Source organism: Dipodomys ordii, unplaced genomic scaffold (genome assembly GCF_000151885.1).
Source record: "Dipodomys ordii isolate 6190 unplaced genomic scaffold, Dord_2.0 Scaffold42, whole genome shotgun sequence".
Taxonomy (NCBI): domain Eukaryota; kingdom Metazoa; phylum Chordata; class Mammalia; order Rodentia; family Heteromyidae; genus Dipodomys; species Dipodomys ordii.
This window is the reverse complement of record NW_012267258.1, coordinates 1365061-1383942: the sequence shown is the minus strand read 5'-3', so window position 1 is coordinate 1383942 and position 18882 is coordinate 1365061. Positions and strand designations below refer to the sequence as shown.

At 40.1% G+C, this 18882-nt stretch overlaps 1 protein-coding gene across 1 annotated transcript in view; it reads left to right on the top strand.

Moving 5' to 3' along the window:
* The first annotated feature begins 7728 nt into the window (after positions 1-7728).
* Higd1c (HIG1 hypoxia inducible domain family, member 1C) overlaps positions 7729-18882 on the top strand; it is an 18044-nt gene continuing 6890 nt past the window's right edge. Inside the window, exons 1-2 of the mRNA XM_013018736.1 lie at positions 7729-7822; positions 14033-14167. Coding sequence (XP_012874190.1) covers positions 7729-7822; positions 14033-14167 — 229 coding nt within the window. The remainder of the gene's footprint in view (positions 7823-14032; positions 14168-18882) is intronic.

Here is an 18882-nt window from a genome sequence, read left to right as displayed (position 1 = left end):
ACTTCTGGCTTTTTATGTGTATGTAGTACTGAGAAATCAAACCCAGGGCTTCATGCATGCTAGGCAAGCACTCTACCACTAACCCACATTCCCAGCCCCAATGTGAGCTTTTATTAAAATTAAGATTTTTAATTAGCATACATCAGTTGACAAGGGAGATTTCATTGTAACATTTACATACATACAATTAAATCTCATCAACCTTACTGGCATCAAGCTCCCATTTTCCCTCTCTTTTCTTAAAATAATTCCAACAGGTTTAATTTTTTTTGGGGGGGGGCGGGGTGGGGTGAGGGTCCGGTCGTAGGGCCTGAACTCTGGGCCTGGGCGCTGTCCCTTAGCTCTTCAGCTCAAGGCTAGCACTCTACCACTGTGCCACCTTTCCAGCCCCCAGGTTTAATTTTTATGTGTGTGTGCCAAGTACTCTGATATTTCCCATTTCACTTTCCTGTCATTCCTTTTTATGTTTTAATCAAGAAGGATAACCCCCTCTATTGTTCTCTTTTCCCATACTCCATATTTGCTTTCTTAAACAACTGATTTTAGATTTTTTTTAGTTCCAAACTTTGATGGGTAATAAACTTGAAAAGCTCTTCCTGTTGGATTAGAGATAATCATCTGTTCCCATAACCTGAGAAGTGGGATCAAGTGTGAGCTTGTTCTGATGCTTTTCAGTCTGATACTGGCTGCTTAGCTTGATAAGTAAAATGGGAAAGAAAAGTAAAATAGGAAGGAAGATTAGAGGGATTTAGCATACCACGTTTGTATCTATGAGCTGTCTTTGTAGAAGATGTTTGTAGTTAACGAAGTAAGCAGATTTTATGAGAGTGCTTAAGTTCATTAGATGGAAAAGAGATAAACTTGTGTTTTGCCAAACTGATTTTCTGGGACACTTAAAAAAAGATGCCAACATTACACAGTGCATTCATATATTGAGTAAATAAATGACTGCATAAATATGTATAATTACTGTTTAAATAATAAAGTATACTTAAAGATAAAATGTTGCATAACCCTGCCTCGAAATTTTTAGAAAATGTATAATCTTCACATGATTGAATTCCACAGTTAATTGGTAGAAGTAAAATATCTTTTATAATTAAAAAGATAGGTATCATTATGCTCTCTTCACTACTCAACTTTTAAGACAAAAGTCCCAACTCTACTCATGGAATTGTAATCTCTTTGTACAGCTACTTAATAATTAAAAAACAAACAAAACGCTCCAGGCGTCCCACAGAAGAGGCTCATTTACACATATCAGTAAGCTAGTGAAAGAGGTAAGTAGTCATGAAAGGATGGGAAAAATTTCATCAGTGTCACCATTTCAGGAAAGGCTACTTGGCTTTCAAGAAGCTAAGACCACAGGCTTGCACCTACCTCCTCACCTTTCAGACAGTATTTAGTTGAGTTTCATCATGCTAGACACACATATGCATATACACATACATTGTATGTCTACGGATCATGTTTATCTCCCAGCACCCTCTCCTTTCCCTCATCTCCTGTTGGTTCTCCTGCTAGAATCTCCCTTTCATACATATACCCTGCCTATAATTTTATGTCTAGAAGTGAACATGTATGATATTTGAGATTTTGAGTTTGGCCCAGCCCACTTAACATGATGATCTCCAGTTCTGTTCATTTGTCCATTTTTTGGTGGTTTATTGGAGATAAGAGTCTCATGGACTTTCCTGCCCAGGCAGGCTTTGAACCAGATCTCAGTCTCCTGAGTAGCTAGGATGACAGACAGGTAAGAGCCACCAGTGCCGGGCTTTCACTTTCCATTTATTTACCCCCAATTAATCCATTGCAGTTGGGTTTCCATTGTAATCATCTCTCTATCATTCCAATTCTAGGGTATGTGCTGCCAAAGCAAGCACAGTTAGATTCTACACCTAACTGAAACTGTTCTCCACAGATCACCACTAAGAATGCTTCACAAACATACATATGGACTCTAATGTTTGACTCTGATTCCCATGGCTTTGGGGCACTATTTTCTCAATGGGTCTTCTCAATCTTTCTTGCCACTGCTCTATCTCAACTTTCCTTGTTGCTTCCACTTCCTCAGGCTCCATCCTTACTCCTCTTCATTCCTACATGTTTCTCTTGGTGGGAGTGCCACAGATCTGTGATCCCAATTTTCCATCTTTACACCCACCCTGTCCTCTCCCTGAGGGAAGACTGTGTTACATAAAAGTGTTAGGCACATTTTGCTCTCCTATTGCTACTTTAACAAATTACCAGTATTGGTGGCCTAAAACAACATGAATTTATCTTGTAGTTTTGGAGGACAACATTCCAAAGGAATATCACTAGCTATCCTTCTCCCCTGCTTCAAAAAATTATCTGTCTCAATTTTCCCAGCTTCTAGAAACCACTCCCTGGTCTGGGGTTCCTTCCTCCATTTCCAAAGTTGGCAGGGGGACATACTCAAATCTCTCTCTGAATCTAACTTGATTCTCCTTTATTTAAGGCAATTCTTGTAAGTATGCTAGCCTCCTATAGATATTATAAATGGACAATCTCCCATTACAAGGTTAATTAGCAATCTTAATTTCATCTGCAACCTAAGTTTCCCTCTGCCATATAATATCCTAACATAATCATAGATTCCGGGAATTAGAATAGGGAGATCTTTGAGGTGGGGGAGATGAGGCCTTATCAGCTAAAGTGGAAAAGAAAGTCAGGCCTAATATGTAAAAGATTATGGTACCTTCAATGACACACAAACCTGGTCTAACACAATCAAAGTGAAGGCAGTGTGGAATGGAAGAGTTAACTGTCAAACAAATGCTGTCTGAACACTCTAGATTTCATAAAGAAAATTAAGTAGCACTTTGTAAAACAGTGCACAATTTCCCATGCTAATGTAATTTCTGTTTCTGAAGGTTTTTTTGGGTCCAGTCGTGGGGCGCTGTCCCTTAGCTCTTCAGCTCAAGGTTAGAGCTCTACCAGTTGAGCCACAGCGCCACTTCCGGCTTTTTTCTTTTTGCTTATATGGTGCTGAGGAATCGAACCCAGGGCCTCATGCATGCAAGGCAAGCGCTCTACCACTGAGCCACCTTCTCAGCCCCTTCTGAAGAGTTTTACATAGGATCTGTTTACTCATAGTCCTTTGATGACTGATCATATTGTTCAGTCTTCCCTCCAACCCTTCCACTTGTGATCTCTATGAAAGTTAAGCCAGGTGTATGGTGGTGCACACCTGTAATTCCAGCAAGTACTGTGCCAATTAGCTACCACCCCAATCCCCTAAGTGACCTTTTTTTTGTTTTTGTTTTTGTTTTAAGGCAGGATCTTTTCTTTTCCTGTGTGGAGAGTATTAAAGTACTCTCATTTATTTTAACCATGGCATTGTTTTATTTTCACAACATATTTTTCCCCTCAAACCTCTCTGAAATTAGACTCATTTGTAAATATTTCATTTTACATTATAACTACTTCCTAAACCACAAAGACTGAGCTGCCCATTGACTTGTACAGATGCAACTTCATTTATTTATTTTCCCAAAGCCATCTTTTTGTCAGCAATTAAAAAAAAGTTTTCAAATAACTTTCCAACAAGAAGATAGTAAATTCTTACTACATAATAATTAGCCCAAGCTGGTCTCAATCTTGAAATCTTGTTGCCTCATCTTCCCAAGAGCTGGAATTACAGGTATGAGCCAGAAAACCCTGCTACCAAATGACTTTTATTTTAAAGTAACAGTTTGATATATAATTCAAACACTATAGAACTTACCTAAACCAGCTGGGCGCCGGTGGCTCACACCTATAATCCTAGCTACTCAGGAAGCTGAGATCTGAGGATCTCGGTTCAAAGCCAGCACGGGCAGGAACATCTGTGAGACTCTTATCTCCAATAAACCACTAGAAAACCGGAGGTGGTGCTGTGGCTCAAGCGGCAGAGCACTCACCTTGAGCTGAAGAGCACAGGGACATCGCCCAGGCCCAGAGTTCAAGCCCCACGACTGGCAAAAAAACCCAAAAAACAACAACAAAAAAACTTACCTAAATCATACAATTAAGCCATTTTAGTAATATGTATAGCATTGAACAGCCATCATCACAATCTATTTTAAGCAATTTTTCAACCTCTAAAAATACTCTACAACTAAGACTACTTGTTTGAAAGAACTGACCCCTACCAGCTAAGAAAAAGAATGTTTCCAAACTTTTATTCAGAGGTGAAGGACATTACATTGAAATTGACCACAGTGAGAGTATTTACAGCACTGAAATTGGAAAATGCTACAGAGTGGGCCTTTTCCTCCCTCTGGAGTGCTAACACTTTTCATTATTTAAGAACACAACACTAAATCAAACACACCAGACAAGTTGGCTGTATGTGCCTTCTGGTGTTATATAACAATGACACTGCATAATTTTTTATGGTTTTCTGCCAGAATACACAATCTCAATCTAATGAGAAATAACAGGAAAGAAATAAAAATGGAGCGATATGCTATGAAATAACTGCCTGGAGGTATAGCAGTGGAGTACTGGTCTCATAAGCATGGAGTGCTTGTGAGGAGAGAAGTAGGGGGAGGTTGATCTTGCACCACCAAATTGTCCGAGTCAGAAAAGACAACATAACAACCAGGACTAAAACAGTATTTCAGATTTAGAAAACCAAGCACTGGTCTCATGCCTGTGACTGATACCTGTAACCCTAGCTATATAGAATGCTGAGATCTGAAGGATTCAAAACCAACCCAGCCAGGAAAGTCCTTGAGATTCTTATCTTCAATCAACCACCAAAAAGGCAGAAATGTATCTGAAAGCAGCTGAGGGACAGCATGGAGTTCAAGCCCTGAGTTCAATTAAGCCCTAGTACCAACATATACACATACACACACTTTTTAGATTAAAGCAGACTACACAAATTGACAACTAAATGTAAAATATGATCTGGTTGGATCCTAGCAAGAACAATGTTAACTTCCTGATTTGTTAACAATGTCAACATTAGCTTCCTGATTTTGGTCACTGCACTAGAATTTGTAGAATGCTCCCAAATGCATACAAAGCACACGATGTGCCCTAACACGATATGTAAAAGCACAACATGCTTCACTACACTCAGACGGCACAAAGAAAGGAAAACTGTTAGTAAAGGAGAAGCTGGATGCCAGTTTTTTGTAGTATTCTGGGAGCTTTTCTGTGACTATCACATTATTTAAAACTTTAAAGAAAGAGAAAAAAAAAACAAACTAAAACTATGCACACTACCTGGTCTTCTGCCGTTAGCCTGAAGCCTCCAGGATGGCATGGTGGAGGGAGGAGGTGAGCAAGGAAAGGTCTTCTCTGACTTTAAGGGTCCGCTGGGCTGCCCCCACGCTGCCACGTTGCCCTGGGGTCGCCTGAGCAGGCACAGGAGGTGGGCTGTCTTAGCTCCTTTCCTCACTCACCTGCCTGCCCTGCCCTGTGACTGGCTAGGAGCCACACGACATCACATCCTTTTCCACAGATGCTCATGCTTACTGCTCACCTGCTCACGTATCTGCAGGGGCCACAGGTGCAAGGACACCACCGCAGGTGTCTGTGCTTATCTAGAGACAAAGGAGAAAGCTCTAAGAGCTCCTGATCAGTAGTGATACATGTTGGCTCGTCAATGCTGACCACTGGTTATCTGAAGACATATTTCTCTCATAAGGACATGATAACATATTACTCAATAAATTGTGGTTGCTGTAAATCATTCAAAAGAACCTGCTTTTCCTCCCCCAGTATGCTAGTGTTTATTTATGCAGTGCTGTCCCTGAGCTGCTTTTTCTTTTTTTTTTTTTCTTTTCTTTGTCAGTCGTGGGGCTTGAACTCAGGGCCTGGGTGCTGTCCCTGAGGTCTTTTGCTCAAGGTTAGCATGCTACTATTTTGAGCCACAGCTCCACTTCTGATTTTCTGGTGGTTAATTGAAGATAAAGAGCCTCATGAAACTTTCCTGCCCTACTGGCTTTGAACTATAATCGACAGATCTCAGCCTTGTGAGTAGGTAGGTTTAAAGGCATGAGCCACCAGCTGGCTGTCCCTGAGCTCTTTTGATCAAGGCTAGCACTCTACCACTTGAACCACAGCTCCATTTCTGGCCTTATATACATATATATAATTTTTTTTGTCAGTTGTGGGGCTTGAATTCTGGGCTTGGGCGCTGTCCCTGAACTCTTCAGCTCAAGGCAAGTGCTATACCGCTTGAGCCACAGCAGCACTTCCAGTTTTCTAGTGGTTTATTGGAGATAAGAGTCTCATGGACTTTCCTGCCCAGGCTGGCTTTGAACCTTGATCCTCAGATCTCAACCACTTGAGTAGCTAGGATTTCAGGTATGAACCAATCAGCGCCCTGCCTTGGTTTTATTATATTTTTTTGGTGGTTAATTGGAGATAAGAGTCTCATGGACTTTCCTGCCTGGGCTGGCTTTGAACCCAAATCCTCAGATCTCAGCCTCCTGAGTAGCTAGGATTACAGGTATGAGCCACTGGCTCCTGGTATCTTTCATGTTTTTAAAATAGTGTCCTCAAGAGCCCAAATTTTTCTGCCACACACTACTACCAATGAGAGTCTAGTAGTGATGGGAATCTGAGCTAGTATCAGCTTGCCACTCCCTTGAGGGTGTGTTTCTTGGTTTTCCTATTATCAATTAGTTGGTAATTGCAGGAAAATGTGTTCCAGCCTTATAATACCTGCTCTGATCCACAGCCTCTGCCCAAAGAACATCAGAAGACAGGACAGCAGGGTACTGTGCCTCCAGCACGTAGCAGGTATTGTGCTTTGCCACTTACAGGGTTCTATTTTCTGTTGAAATCTCATTCTTAGGAAGAAAGGAATGTTGTTTGAATTTGAGAGTGAAAACTAGTGTGTTGTACATTAACAAACCAAGGTGCTACTACATGTGATTGTAGTTGCTCTTGAAAATCTCTTCATTCAATCAGTGAAGGAAGACATCTTCCATTCTCTGACCTAGCACTTGGCACATAGGAGGTTCTTGTTAAGTATCTGAATGGCTTCAGAATGTCCTATACATCCTGAAGAACTGGAGTATCATTCTCCCATTACCTAAGACTGAAGGAGTTTACTTCCTACATTGGCACTGCCATTATGAAAGAAAACCTGTATTTTTACTGTTTGGGGAAGAGATTCTGAGGAAGAAGAAGCTAAGGTTCCTCAATATTCTGAATGCTGTACAGTAAAAGGATATCAAGTAACAAAATTATAACCTGTATTCAGTGTGTATGTGTGTATGTGTGTGTGTGTGTGTGTGTGTGTGTGTGTGTGTGCCAGCACTAGGCTTGAACTCAGAGCCTGGGTGCTGTCCCTTAGCTTTTTCACTCAAGGCTCTACCACTTGAGCCACACCTCAACTATCAGCTTTTTGGTGGTTAAATGGAGATAATCACAGACTTTCCTGCCCAGGCTGGCTTTGAACTGCTATCCTCAGATTTCAGCCTCCTGAGTAACTAGGATTACAGACATAAGCCACCCGTGCCTGAATATCTGCATTAATTTTTACACTATACTGATAGTAGCTGATGATCAGTTTCTCTGGGTAGGATTTTGAAGTGAAAAGTGTGATAGGAAGAAAGGACAAGTGTTTCAGCTTCTCAGACAGAAATGTCAAACAAATGAAGACAGAAGTACACAGAATCAATAGAATATTGGGAGAGAGAGTAAATAGTTTCTAGAATGATTTACAGTAACCACATTAATCTATTGTTACTAGAGAGAAAAATGTCTTCAGATAACCAGTGGTCAGCAGGTAAGGATGAAGGCCCATTTTCCCGACTGATCAGGAAGTCTAAGGACTCCCCGTTTGTCCCTGTAGGTAAGTACAAATCTTGGCTGAATAGTGGAAATCTGTACAGGCACGATATGCATGTACATAGAGTGTTGTAACACTGCAGAATGTTTGAGGATTGAAATGTTCCAGAGAATTGAAGTTTTCAGCTAATTAAAGCTGGGTGCTGGTGGTTTATGTCTATAATCCCAGCTATTCAGGATGCTAAAATCTGAGGATTACGGTTCAAGCTTAGCCCAGACAGGAAAGTCCGTGAAACTCTTATCTCCAATAAACTACTCTGAAACAGTCAGACATAATGCAAGAGTTCAAGTGGTAAAGTGTTACTAGCCTTAAGTCAAAGAAACTCAAGGACAATGCCCAGGTCCTGAGTTCAAGCCCCAGGACCAGCACAAAAAAATAAAAATAAAAAAAGCTAATTCTAAGCATGAATATGAGTTGACCTTTGATAATAATTTCTAGGATATGGTAACAACCCAATAAATGTTTGCTATCATTATTGGAAGCATCAAATCTGAGTGCACGTTATCCATTCCATTAAAGGTCTTTCTGTAATTATTAGTTCCCAGCCTATCCCAGAATTAATCTTTCCTGTCATGATTCAGAAATAGCAGCTCCAACAATTTATTATGCTGTCATAAACTGCCAAAATGTTTTTTTGTCCAGTAACTCTAACTTTTAAGTTAGCACTATTGTTTATAGATTCTTAAGTTTTTTTTCATTACTATTAGAGTAGAATTAAAAATGTCTATTTCTTTTTCTGTGGAAGTGAGATATACAAGCTTGGAAGGTCTATGAATCTATTCTGGGTAAAACTTTGTGGGAAATCCGGGGCCTATCGGTACACTTGGAGAGCATGAATTTTGTGGGGCTTTTTTTTTTTTTTTTCCTGGGCCTGGGGCCTGGGCTCTGTCCCTGAGCCTCTCTGTGCTCAAGGCTAGCACTCTACCACTTGAGCCACAGCACTACTTCTGGCTTTTTCTGCTTATGTGGTACTAAGGAATCAAGCCCAGGGCTTCATGCATGCTAGGCAAGTACACTACCACTAATCCATATTTCCACCCCATGTGGGGCTTGTTTTGACTGTTCAGTTGTCCTACTTGCTGACTTCCCATATATTCCAGATATTAAGGTTGACGGATAAGTAAACTCTGCGTTAAAGAAGTGGTACTACGATTACATCTGAAGTATTAGCTCCTTTTTACTTTCCCCATGTTTAGTATCTGTTTACATCTTCAATAAGAACTATATGTAGGTGGGCTTTCAAACAATCCTAGCCAGGTATCAGTGGCTCATGCTTATAAACCTAGCTATTCAGGAAGCTGAGATCTGAAGATTGAGGTTCAAAGCCAGCCTAGGCAAAAAAATCCTTGAGACTCATCTTCAGTTAACTACCAAAAAGCTGGAAGTGGAGCTGTGGAAAAAGGAGTACAGTGGCAGCCTTAAGCAAAATCTGGACACTAAAAATAACTTTATTAGACCTGGGTTACATAAGTGTGTAAGGATATTAATTCCATAAGATATTTTAATTTTTTTCTTTTTCTTTTTTTTGTCAGTCATGGGCCTCGAACCCTGGGCCTGAGCACTGTCCCTCAGCTTTTCAGTTCAAGGCTAGAGCTCTACCACTTGAGCCACAGTACCACTTCCTCCAAAAGATATTTTAAATAGGCCAGACATGCCTATAAACCTAGCTACTCAGAAGACCAAGCTTTAGAAGTTAGTATAGCCAGAAAAGTCCATGAGACTCTGTCTCTAAAATAACTATTAAAAAGCAGGGCAGGAGGCAAAGTTATAGAGCACCAGTTGATCAAGCCAAGCAAATGTAAGGTTTTGAGTTTCAACTTCAGTACTGTCCCCCCCAAAATATTTTAAATAGGTATAAGTTATATGCTTCCATTAAGTGTAATCTCAGCTCTAGCAATTTCTTGTCATTATTTACATATGAGTTTCACTGAATTTAGGAGGATTTAGGAGGCTGAGGCAAAAGAATCACGCTCAAGCTTGCCTAGACTACACAGTAGGAACTCATTGTAAAGGCAAAATAGGCCAGGAGCTGGTGTCTCATCCCTGTAATCTTAGCTACTTATGAGGATGCAGTTGAAAACCAGCTCAGGCTGGAAAGTCTATGAGACTCTTACCTTAAGTTAATGACCAACAAGATGAAATTAGAACTATGACTTACGTGGCAAAGTGCTAGCTTTGAACAAAAAAGGGACAACGTCTAGTTGCTGAGATCAAGCCCTAGGACCAGCACAAAACAAAACACACCTCAGTTTAAATATACGCAGATCCCTGTAATGAACAGATTAATCACTGTGCCTGTTGTAAATTAAATTATTTTTCTGGAGACAGGGTGATTAAAGCACAAAGATTGAAGTGTTCCCAGCTAATGCAATTATACACAAACCACAGAAATACTGTGAAGAACAATAATAGTTCTGACTTTAATCTCTCTAAAAGATACAAAAACCAATTTAAGTAAGACCACAACCTTGATTTGCTCAAGGGAAGAAAACCAAACTTTTGCTAGAAATAATGACAACATTTATACATATATATATATATATATATGTATATATATATAATTGAATAGTGTAGCTATTGTTTTTTGTTGTTGTTATTGTTTTGTCGGTCACGGGGCTTGAACTCTGGGCGTGGGCACTGTCCCTGTGCTCTTCAGCTCAAGGCAAGCACTCTACCGCTTGAGCTACAGTACCACTTCCGGTTTTCTAGTGGTTTATTGGAGATAAGAGTCTCACGGGCTTTCCTGCCCGGGCTGGCTTTGAACCTTGATCCTCAGATCTCAGTCTCCTGAGTAGTTAGGATTACAGGTGTGAGCCACTGGCGCCCGGCTAGCTATTGTTTTTTAAACAATATTTACAGGGTATCCTGTTACAGGATGATGTGTCTTATGCAGACAATTTTTAAAACTTTTAAAATTGATTATCTTAAATCACGTCTACCATTATAAACACGATCTATTGGACTGGGGCTATAATTAAATGGTAGAGCATGCAAAAGGCCTGGCACTGAACAATAAAAGGGCCCTAGCACTGAGCCATAAAAATATAAATAAATACAATTTATTTTTTCATTCAGAATTGTCTTATGATCACTGTTAAGTTCTCAATATACATTATATATCCTTAAAGTCTGTAGACCCAGTGTGGTGGTACACACTGTAACGCCAGCTACTTGGAAGGAATAGATCAGGAATATTGTAGTGCAAGGATAACCCAGAGGAAAAAACTTAGTAACTTTTTTTTTCTCTCAACAAAAAAAAATCTAGTTATGTAATCCCAGCTAACTGGGTGTAATAAAGTTCTCTGTCAAAGGCCAGCCACAGGAAAAAACACAAAACAGTATCTGAAAAATAAACTAAAGCAAAAAGGATTGGAGACAAGGCTTAAGTACAAGCCTTTACTGCTCAGTAAGCATGAAACTATGAATTCAAATCCTAAAGTAGCATAAAAAATTTTTCTGTATTGACAGATTAGGTTTGCTTCTTTCATTTGAATTCCTATGTAAAAGTTCCTATGTAAAGGTATGTATATTAATACTAGGTGTTCTTGCAAAAAAATTTTTTATAAGTAGACAAGTTTTCTTCTGTTTGGTTTATTTGCATTGTTTTGTTTTTCGTGGGAGACAGTGTAGCCAAGAACATTTCTGTGTCACTTTCTAAATTTTTCTTTTGCTTATTTCCTTGTAGTATATTCTCTAAAGTAACAATTCTAGGTGAGGCAGCATTAAAGTTTACTGTCACTTTTATTATTTCTTTCCCTCTCTCTCTCTTACAATAGAGCAATGTCTCTTTCACTTTACCAGATTTATTCCTTATTTGATAAGAGAGGAACAAAGCTAAACATTCAAAAGCTATGTTTGTGGGATCAGCTCTTTTATAAGCTAAGTGGCTAGCGCCAGATAATGATCTTGTAGTATGAACAACTGGAAATCAGGCATCAGGAAACTACAAGTTTCCATATGATTCCGTGTATGATTCAAGTTACAAAACTTATATAGTTTTGAGGGTTTTTTTGGGGGGGAGTCAAAAGTACAAATATTAAGTCCAAGAATATTAAGGACCTACCTTAAGCTCTGGTACATCCAATTTAACAGTGTTCTTTTTGTTTTAATACTTGAGTTTCCTTTATTCGGTCATTTATATATGATAACTATAAATGCAGCACTTGGTTTCTCTCTCAGTTGTTTTCAATGATTTTGCCAACAGCACACACCATTTGATCTTGTGCCAGAGCCTTTCTACCTCACTATACTAATTTCTTTCTGTGCTGGGCTCTGCCCTGATTCTGTCACTCACAATGTGTTCTTAGGCTAGGAAGCTAAACAGGCCTCACATGGTGTGCCAGCGCTGAACATGTATTTTTACCATCTGGGTTGAGATGGTGAAACTGGCTGTGCCTGAGTTCCATCCATTACTAAGGACTGTGATTGACTAGTAATGTCTGCCATGGCAGACATGCCAGTCACGGATTCAGAAGAGACCAAGACCTATGTTCTACCCTATCTTCAATACAGGCTATATAGTCTCTTTGACCAGATGTATGAGAGGCATTTTGAAGGCCACATAGCACCAAGTGGCTTCCCAGAACCTGAATGGAAAAATGAAAGTCCAAGCTATAGGCAGGTCAGGGCAGCGCATGGGGGATCTGATCTGCAGTTTATAGGCTCTGCTGGTATGAGTTTCTTATCTTCTGAACTGTGCCTTGTCTGAAGGTCTAGATAAACTGACTGGACCTGAGTATTAGAGGCAAGTTGGAGAAAGACTTTTTGTGTGTGTGCCAATCCTATGGCTTGAATTCAAGGCCTGGGTGCTGTCCCTGAGCTTCTTTTTCTCAAGGCTAGTACTCTACCATTTGAGCCACAGTACTACTTTTGGCTTTTTCTGAGTAGTTTATTAGAGATAAGAGTCTCACAGACTTTCCTGCCTGGGCTGGCTTCAAACTATGAAACAGTGGTCCTTTGATCTCAGCCTCCTGATTGCTTAGGATTACAAGTGTGAGACACCTGTACCTCGTTGAGAAGGTCTTCTTTCCATGGCACTTACCTAAAAATGACCTGATCCTCTGGATAAACCACAAATTTTCTCCAAATGAAACAAGCCTCCCTTCTAGCATGACCTAGTTAAATATCAATCTTGATTTTTTCTTTTTTTTTTTTTTTTTGCCAGTTGTGAGGCTTGAACTCTGGGCCTGGGTGCTGTCCCTCAGATCTTCAGTTCAAGGCTAGCACTCTACCACGTGGGCCACAGCACCCACTTCTGGCTTTTTCTGCTTATGTGGTACTGAGGAATCGAACCCAGGGCCTCATGCATGCGAGGCAAGCACTCAACCACTAAGCCACCTTCCCAGCCCAGTCTTGATTTTTAATCAGGTTTAGTTTTGGAGAACACAGTCTGAGCAGACATCTCGCAGGGGAGCAGAGCTTCCCTTTCTCCCCCACAGTCTGGAGTAGGGAGGACTTGATACAGCACACTTTGGGATGTTGTGGGCTCTGTGTGCATGTCCAGGTATCTGTTGAGTCCTCCATTCCATGCTCACTTCCAGATCCTTTCCATTTACCACTTGTCTTGAGTGTTTTCAAAGGCCACCTGTGCCAGAGTCATCTTGTCCAGACAATTTTGATTCTCCTCCTTCTTTCTGCCCATCCCTATAACTTCTAGGAGATTCTCTGTGTCTCTTTTCTTTTTCTTTTCTTTTCTCTCTCTCTCTCCTTTATTTCTTTTTCTTTTATTTCTTTCTTTCTTTTTCTTTCCTCCCTCCCTCCCTCTCTCTCCCACTCTCGCTCTCTTTTTTTCTTTCTTTCTTTCTCTGCTTGGTCGGCTGAACTCTGTGGTGTGCTTTGGCCTCAGGATCTCCTTCTGGACCTCTTCATACCTGTTCATAAGCCAAACGATGCCCTCCAAGAAGAAAATTCCACCCTTTCCTCAAGTGACAAATCAGTCAAAACACAAGTATACTAAAAATATGGTATAAAATTAACTCAGTCTCTACAATAAGGTATATATGAATCTCATGTTTAGACTTGGGTCCCATCCTCATGCACTCCTTATGTGTATACAGGTATTCCAAACTCTGAAAATATGTTCAGGTACCAAGCATTTCAGATAAGAGTTACCTGCTTGTCTTCTAGGCACTCCTCTTATACAGTCTTTTGTTTAACTCTCTAATAGGAATTCTTGCTTGCTATTTACCTAACTTATACCTTTAAAATTCACAGGTCTAGCAGGTTTTGTGACTGTGGTGTCATATGGGCTTTACAAGTTAAAGTACAAAAGAGATGAGAAAGTATCCATTCATCTAATTCACATGCGAGTTGCTGCCCAAGGATTTGCTGTAGGAGCTGTGACTCTAGGTAACCTGTTTAATTTGTCTCTTATGTTCATCTGTTTTTCAGAGTATTCATGCTCACTCTGTTCATCCACAATAGCAGATTCATATTGTGTTAAGATAATATCATGGTTACCAGGCATTAATGGCTCATGCAGATGCCAGTGGCTCACACCCGCAATCCCAGCTACTCAGTAGTCTGAGATCTGAGGATTGTGGTTCCAAGCCAGCACAGGTAGGAAAGTCCATGAGACACTTATCTCCAAATCCTAAAAATATGTCTCTGGAACAAAAATGATCTTCACTGAGATTAAGAAGAGAGAAAGGGCAGATTTGATAGCTTATCTCAAAAAAGCTACAAATGAGTAATAGCCACTGCCTTATTTATTTATTGCAAAATAAATCTTTCATGACTTTCTAATGTGTACTATAATTTAATTGATCTCTAACATCAGAATTCAGATCATGAATGGCTGACAGCATATTTTTGGAAGTTTCTGATTTAAGTGAAACTGGCTTGTGGTTAAGTGAATATAATCTTACAAAAAGAATAGTCATTGTTTGCTCTTTCTGTGATATGATTGGATTTAGTAATGGTCAATATTTCAGCAAGATAGAGAATAGTTAGAGAATAATAGCATCTCTGATTGGTTTTATATTGAGATTTATATAGCTAATTATAAGAACATCTTTAAATACTGGGGAAATCTCTTCACTGTCTCAGAAACAAGCAAGATTAACTCATTTTAATTTATGATCATTAACCTGTTAAAGGCAATGGTTGATGATGAGGAAGCAATGTCTATATTTTTGGTCTTAACTAAGCCTGTTTAATTAGAATTCCATGTGTCTAAAATATTTTATTGAAAGGTATTTATTGTGGCTTATGTATAAATGTCAAATAAAGAATATTTAACACTTCCCACATTTTATAGTTGATCTGTAAGTTCAGATGCTTTTAAAAGTGGCCATGATAGATAAAATAGCAACTTGATTTTTTAATTCTTTACTAAGATAGACTAGGTTATAATTCAGGATTGTCTTTAAGCAGCTATTTGGAAACACAAGTGTGCAACTACTATGTATGTGTGTTTGATAGTGGTGCCTTTTGCCAATTTCCTAGAGAAAATGATTCAAAGTAGAGGAGATCATTTGTAAATTATTTGGCCGTAAGACTTAAGGTAATTAAAGATAAACACATAAAAAAAAAACCTGGTGGGGCTGGAAGGTGGCTCAGTGGTAGAGTGCTTACCTTGCATGCATGAGGCCCTGGGTTCGATTCCTCAGCACCACATAAGCAGAAAAAGCTGGAAGTGGGGCTTAGGCTCAAGTTGTAGACTAGTACAGCTGAAGAGCTGAGGGACAGCACCCAGGCCCAGAGTTCAGGCACTATGACTGACACACACCAAAAAACAAACAAGAAAAAAAGAAAAACCTGGTAAGAATGAACATGGTCCCATTAGTGAACTAGAAAATGCGTGGTTATCCTCTATAATAACAATAGTGGAGGGCACAGTTGCATATGTCTGTAAACCCAGCAACCCAGGATCTCAGGTTCAAGGTCAACCCTGGTAAAGTTGGCAAGACACTATCTCAAACACAAACTAAAAACAAAACAAGAAGGGGCATAGCTTAAGTGTTACTGTACTTGCCTACAAAGTTTAAGGCCCTGGGTTTAATTACCAGTATTGGGGGAAACAACAACAACAACAACAACAATAAGGGAAGGAAGGAAAGAAGGAGGAAAGGAAGAAGGAAGGGAGGGAAAGCAGGAGGGAGGGAGGCTACCTCATCTATAAAACTCACTGAGAGCAGTAGCTAAATTTCCATGGGCTGGGAATGTGGCTTAGTGGTAGAGTGCTTGCCTGGCATGCATGAAGCCCTGGGTTCGATTCCTCGGCACCACAGAACAGAAAAGGCTGGAAGCAGTGCTGTGGCTCAAGTGGTAGAGGGCTAGCCTTGAGCAAAAGAAGTTCAGGGACAGCCCAGGCCCTGAGTTCAAGCAAAAAAAAATTACAGCCTCTAAATTCTCAGCCTATTTGAATAGCAGCTGTAGTTTAACTGGGAAAAACATTTTCAGAAGGTCAACAGACTTGTTGAGTTTGATGCTTTGCACAGTGGCAGATTCATAGCCAGTGAGGTTTACTAAGGTGCAATTATTGCTAACTGAAAACTGTTCACAAATATGAGGTAAATCTTTTTAACATTAATTAATAAATTAAGACCTACATAGTCAAATCCAAAGAAAAGGTATAAAAGTGTTGTGGCTAATTAGTTAACCAAAGTTAAATTTGCTAGCTATCCAACTGTATGGACATAACAAGAAGACAACTTGGGGGGTAAATTATCCAATTTTTTGTTGTCTATATTAATGAGAAAAGTTACAATGTCCTCTGGTCAGAGTACAGTGGGCCTACAGCTAGGTCACAGATCATTCCATGAAGGGCATAGGGCTTAGGAACAGGAACTTATGTAAGGTCATTTTATTTTATTTTATTTTTGGGTCTGGTCGTGGGGCCTGAACTCTGGGCCTGGGTGCTGTCCCTCAGCTCTTCAGCTCAAGGCTAGTGCTCTACCACTTGAGCCACAGTGCCACTTCCAGCTTTTTTTCTTTTTGCTTATGTGGTGCTGGGGAATCGAACCCAGGGCCTCATGCATGCAAGTCAAGCGCTCTGCCACTGAGCTACCTTCCCAGCCCAAGGTCATTTTATTATAAACTGCACTATGAGGATTTTGAACCAACTACAAGAAATCTTACTCCAAAGTAACAGCCCTCATATATATATATATATGTATGAATGTATTTATGTATGTATGTATATATGTATGTGCCAGTGCTGGGACTCAAACTCAAGGTGTCGGCAATGTCTCTTAGTTTTTTCTCTCAGGGCTGGTACTCTACCACTTGAGTCACAGCTCCACTTCAGAATCATTTTAGTGGCTAAAAGGAGATAAAACAGTGTCATGGACTTTCCTGCCCAGGCTGGCTTCTAATAGCTGTACTCCCATTTCAGCCTCCTGAGTAGCAAGGATTACAGACATGAGCCACCAGCTCTGCTTCACTTTAATACTACATCTTTATGAAGTATTCATTTCACTTGTGTTGTTATCCTCTATTCACAGGACACAACCTTGTATGAGATTTCCACAGTATCAGCCTCATGGCAGTGAGGGTTAGGAGTGTCTTCTTGGACACTAGAGATTTTAGGCCCCTCCCAGAGCTTTGTGTTAGGAATTAAGAGCCCTGAGCTTATTATTTTCTAAATAACTAAACTCATTCTATGGCTTAATTCTACTAAATGTTCTATGGCAGTAGCTACCAGATAACTTATAAACTGGCTTAGAAATACTTGAATCAAGTATTGAAAGGTGATAATTTAAGAAAGTGAGACAGGCACTGGTAGCTCACTCCTGTAATCCGAGTTACTTAGGAGGCTGAGATCTGAGGATCGTGGTTCAAAGCCAGCCCAGGCAGGAAAGTACAAGAGACTTATCTCTAATTAACAAGCAGAAGACAGGAAGTGGAGCTGTGGCTCAAAGTGATAGAGCACTACCTTTGGGCATAACAGCTCAGGGACAGCCTCCAGGCCTGAGTTCAAGCCACACAACCAACAAATCAAAAAAAAAAAAAAAAAAAAACAAACAGGAAAGTGTTGACATTGCATGTCATGGCCTTTTTCTAGCATCCCATCATGGAAGAAGTTCATTAATGCCTTTAAATCTAATCAAATCAAAGATTTAAACCCACATATCCCAGAACTGTTCAGAAAACCTATCTTCAGGGCTCTGGCAGCTCTTGCAAAATACTTTTAGGATCATCCAAGTCTCAGTCAGAAAAGAAAAACTACCAGTGGTCAAATATAAACAAGAGCTTATTGTAGAGACAGGACATTCAGTAATGTTGGGAGCTGGGTAAACTGTCTGTGTGAAGCTGTTGCTTATATTTCTAATCCTGGTCCTCAAGGCAATAGTGAGGAAGGAAATATAAACTGGAATCTGCAGGAATATGCTGGAACTCAAGAAAACATTCTCCCTTCTGGCACTGGTGGCTCATGCCTGTAATCCTAGCTACTCAGGAAGCTGAGATCTGAGGATCGTGGTTCAAAGCCAGCCCAGGCAGTAAAGTCCATGAGACTCTTATCTCCAGTTAACAACCAGAAAACCAGAAGTGGAGCTGTGACTCAAAGTGGTAGTGTGCTAGCCTTGAGCAAAAGAGCTCAGGAACAGTGCCCAGGCTCTGAATTCAAGCCCCACAACCAACAACAACAAAAAAAGGAAATCAAGCCTAAAGAGATTGGCCTTGTCAATGCACAAAAAGAGAGATAGAGAAAGAAAGGAGAGAAAGGAAGGAAAGAAGGAAGGGAGGGAAGAAGGAAGAGAGGAACGAAGGAATGAAGGAAGGGAGAGAGAAAGAAAAGAAAGACAGAAAGAAAAAAAGAAAAAGAGAGAGAGAGAAAGGAAGAATGAAAAAAAAAGATTGATTTACTCCCGGGGTCTCAGTTTTCTAATCTATAAAATGGAAAACAGGTCAGTGGCTCATGCTTGTAACCCTAGCTTTTCAGGAGATGAGATCTAAGGATTGCATGAGCCATGGGTGCTGGGCCAATTAAGCCCCCAAAAAGCTGGAAGTGGAGCTGTGGCTCAAGTGGTAGAGTACTAGTGTTGAGAGAAAAAAAAAAAGCTCAGGGACAGTGCCCAGGTACTGAGTTCAAATCACCAGGACCAGCACCAAAAAAAAAA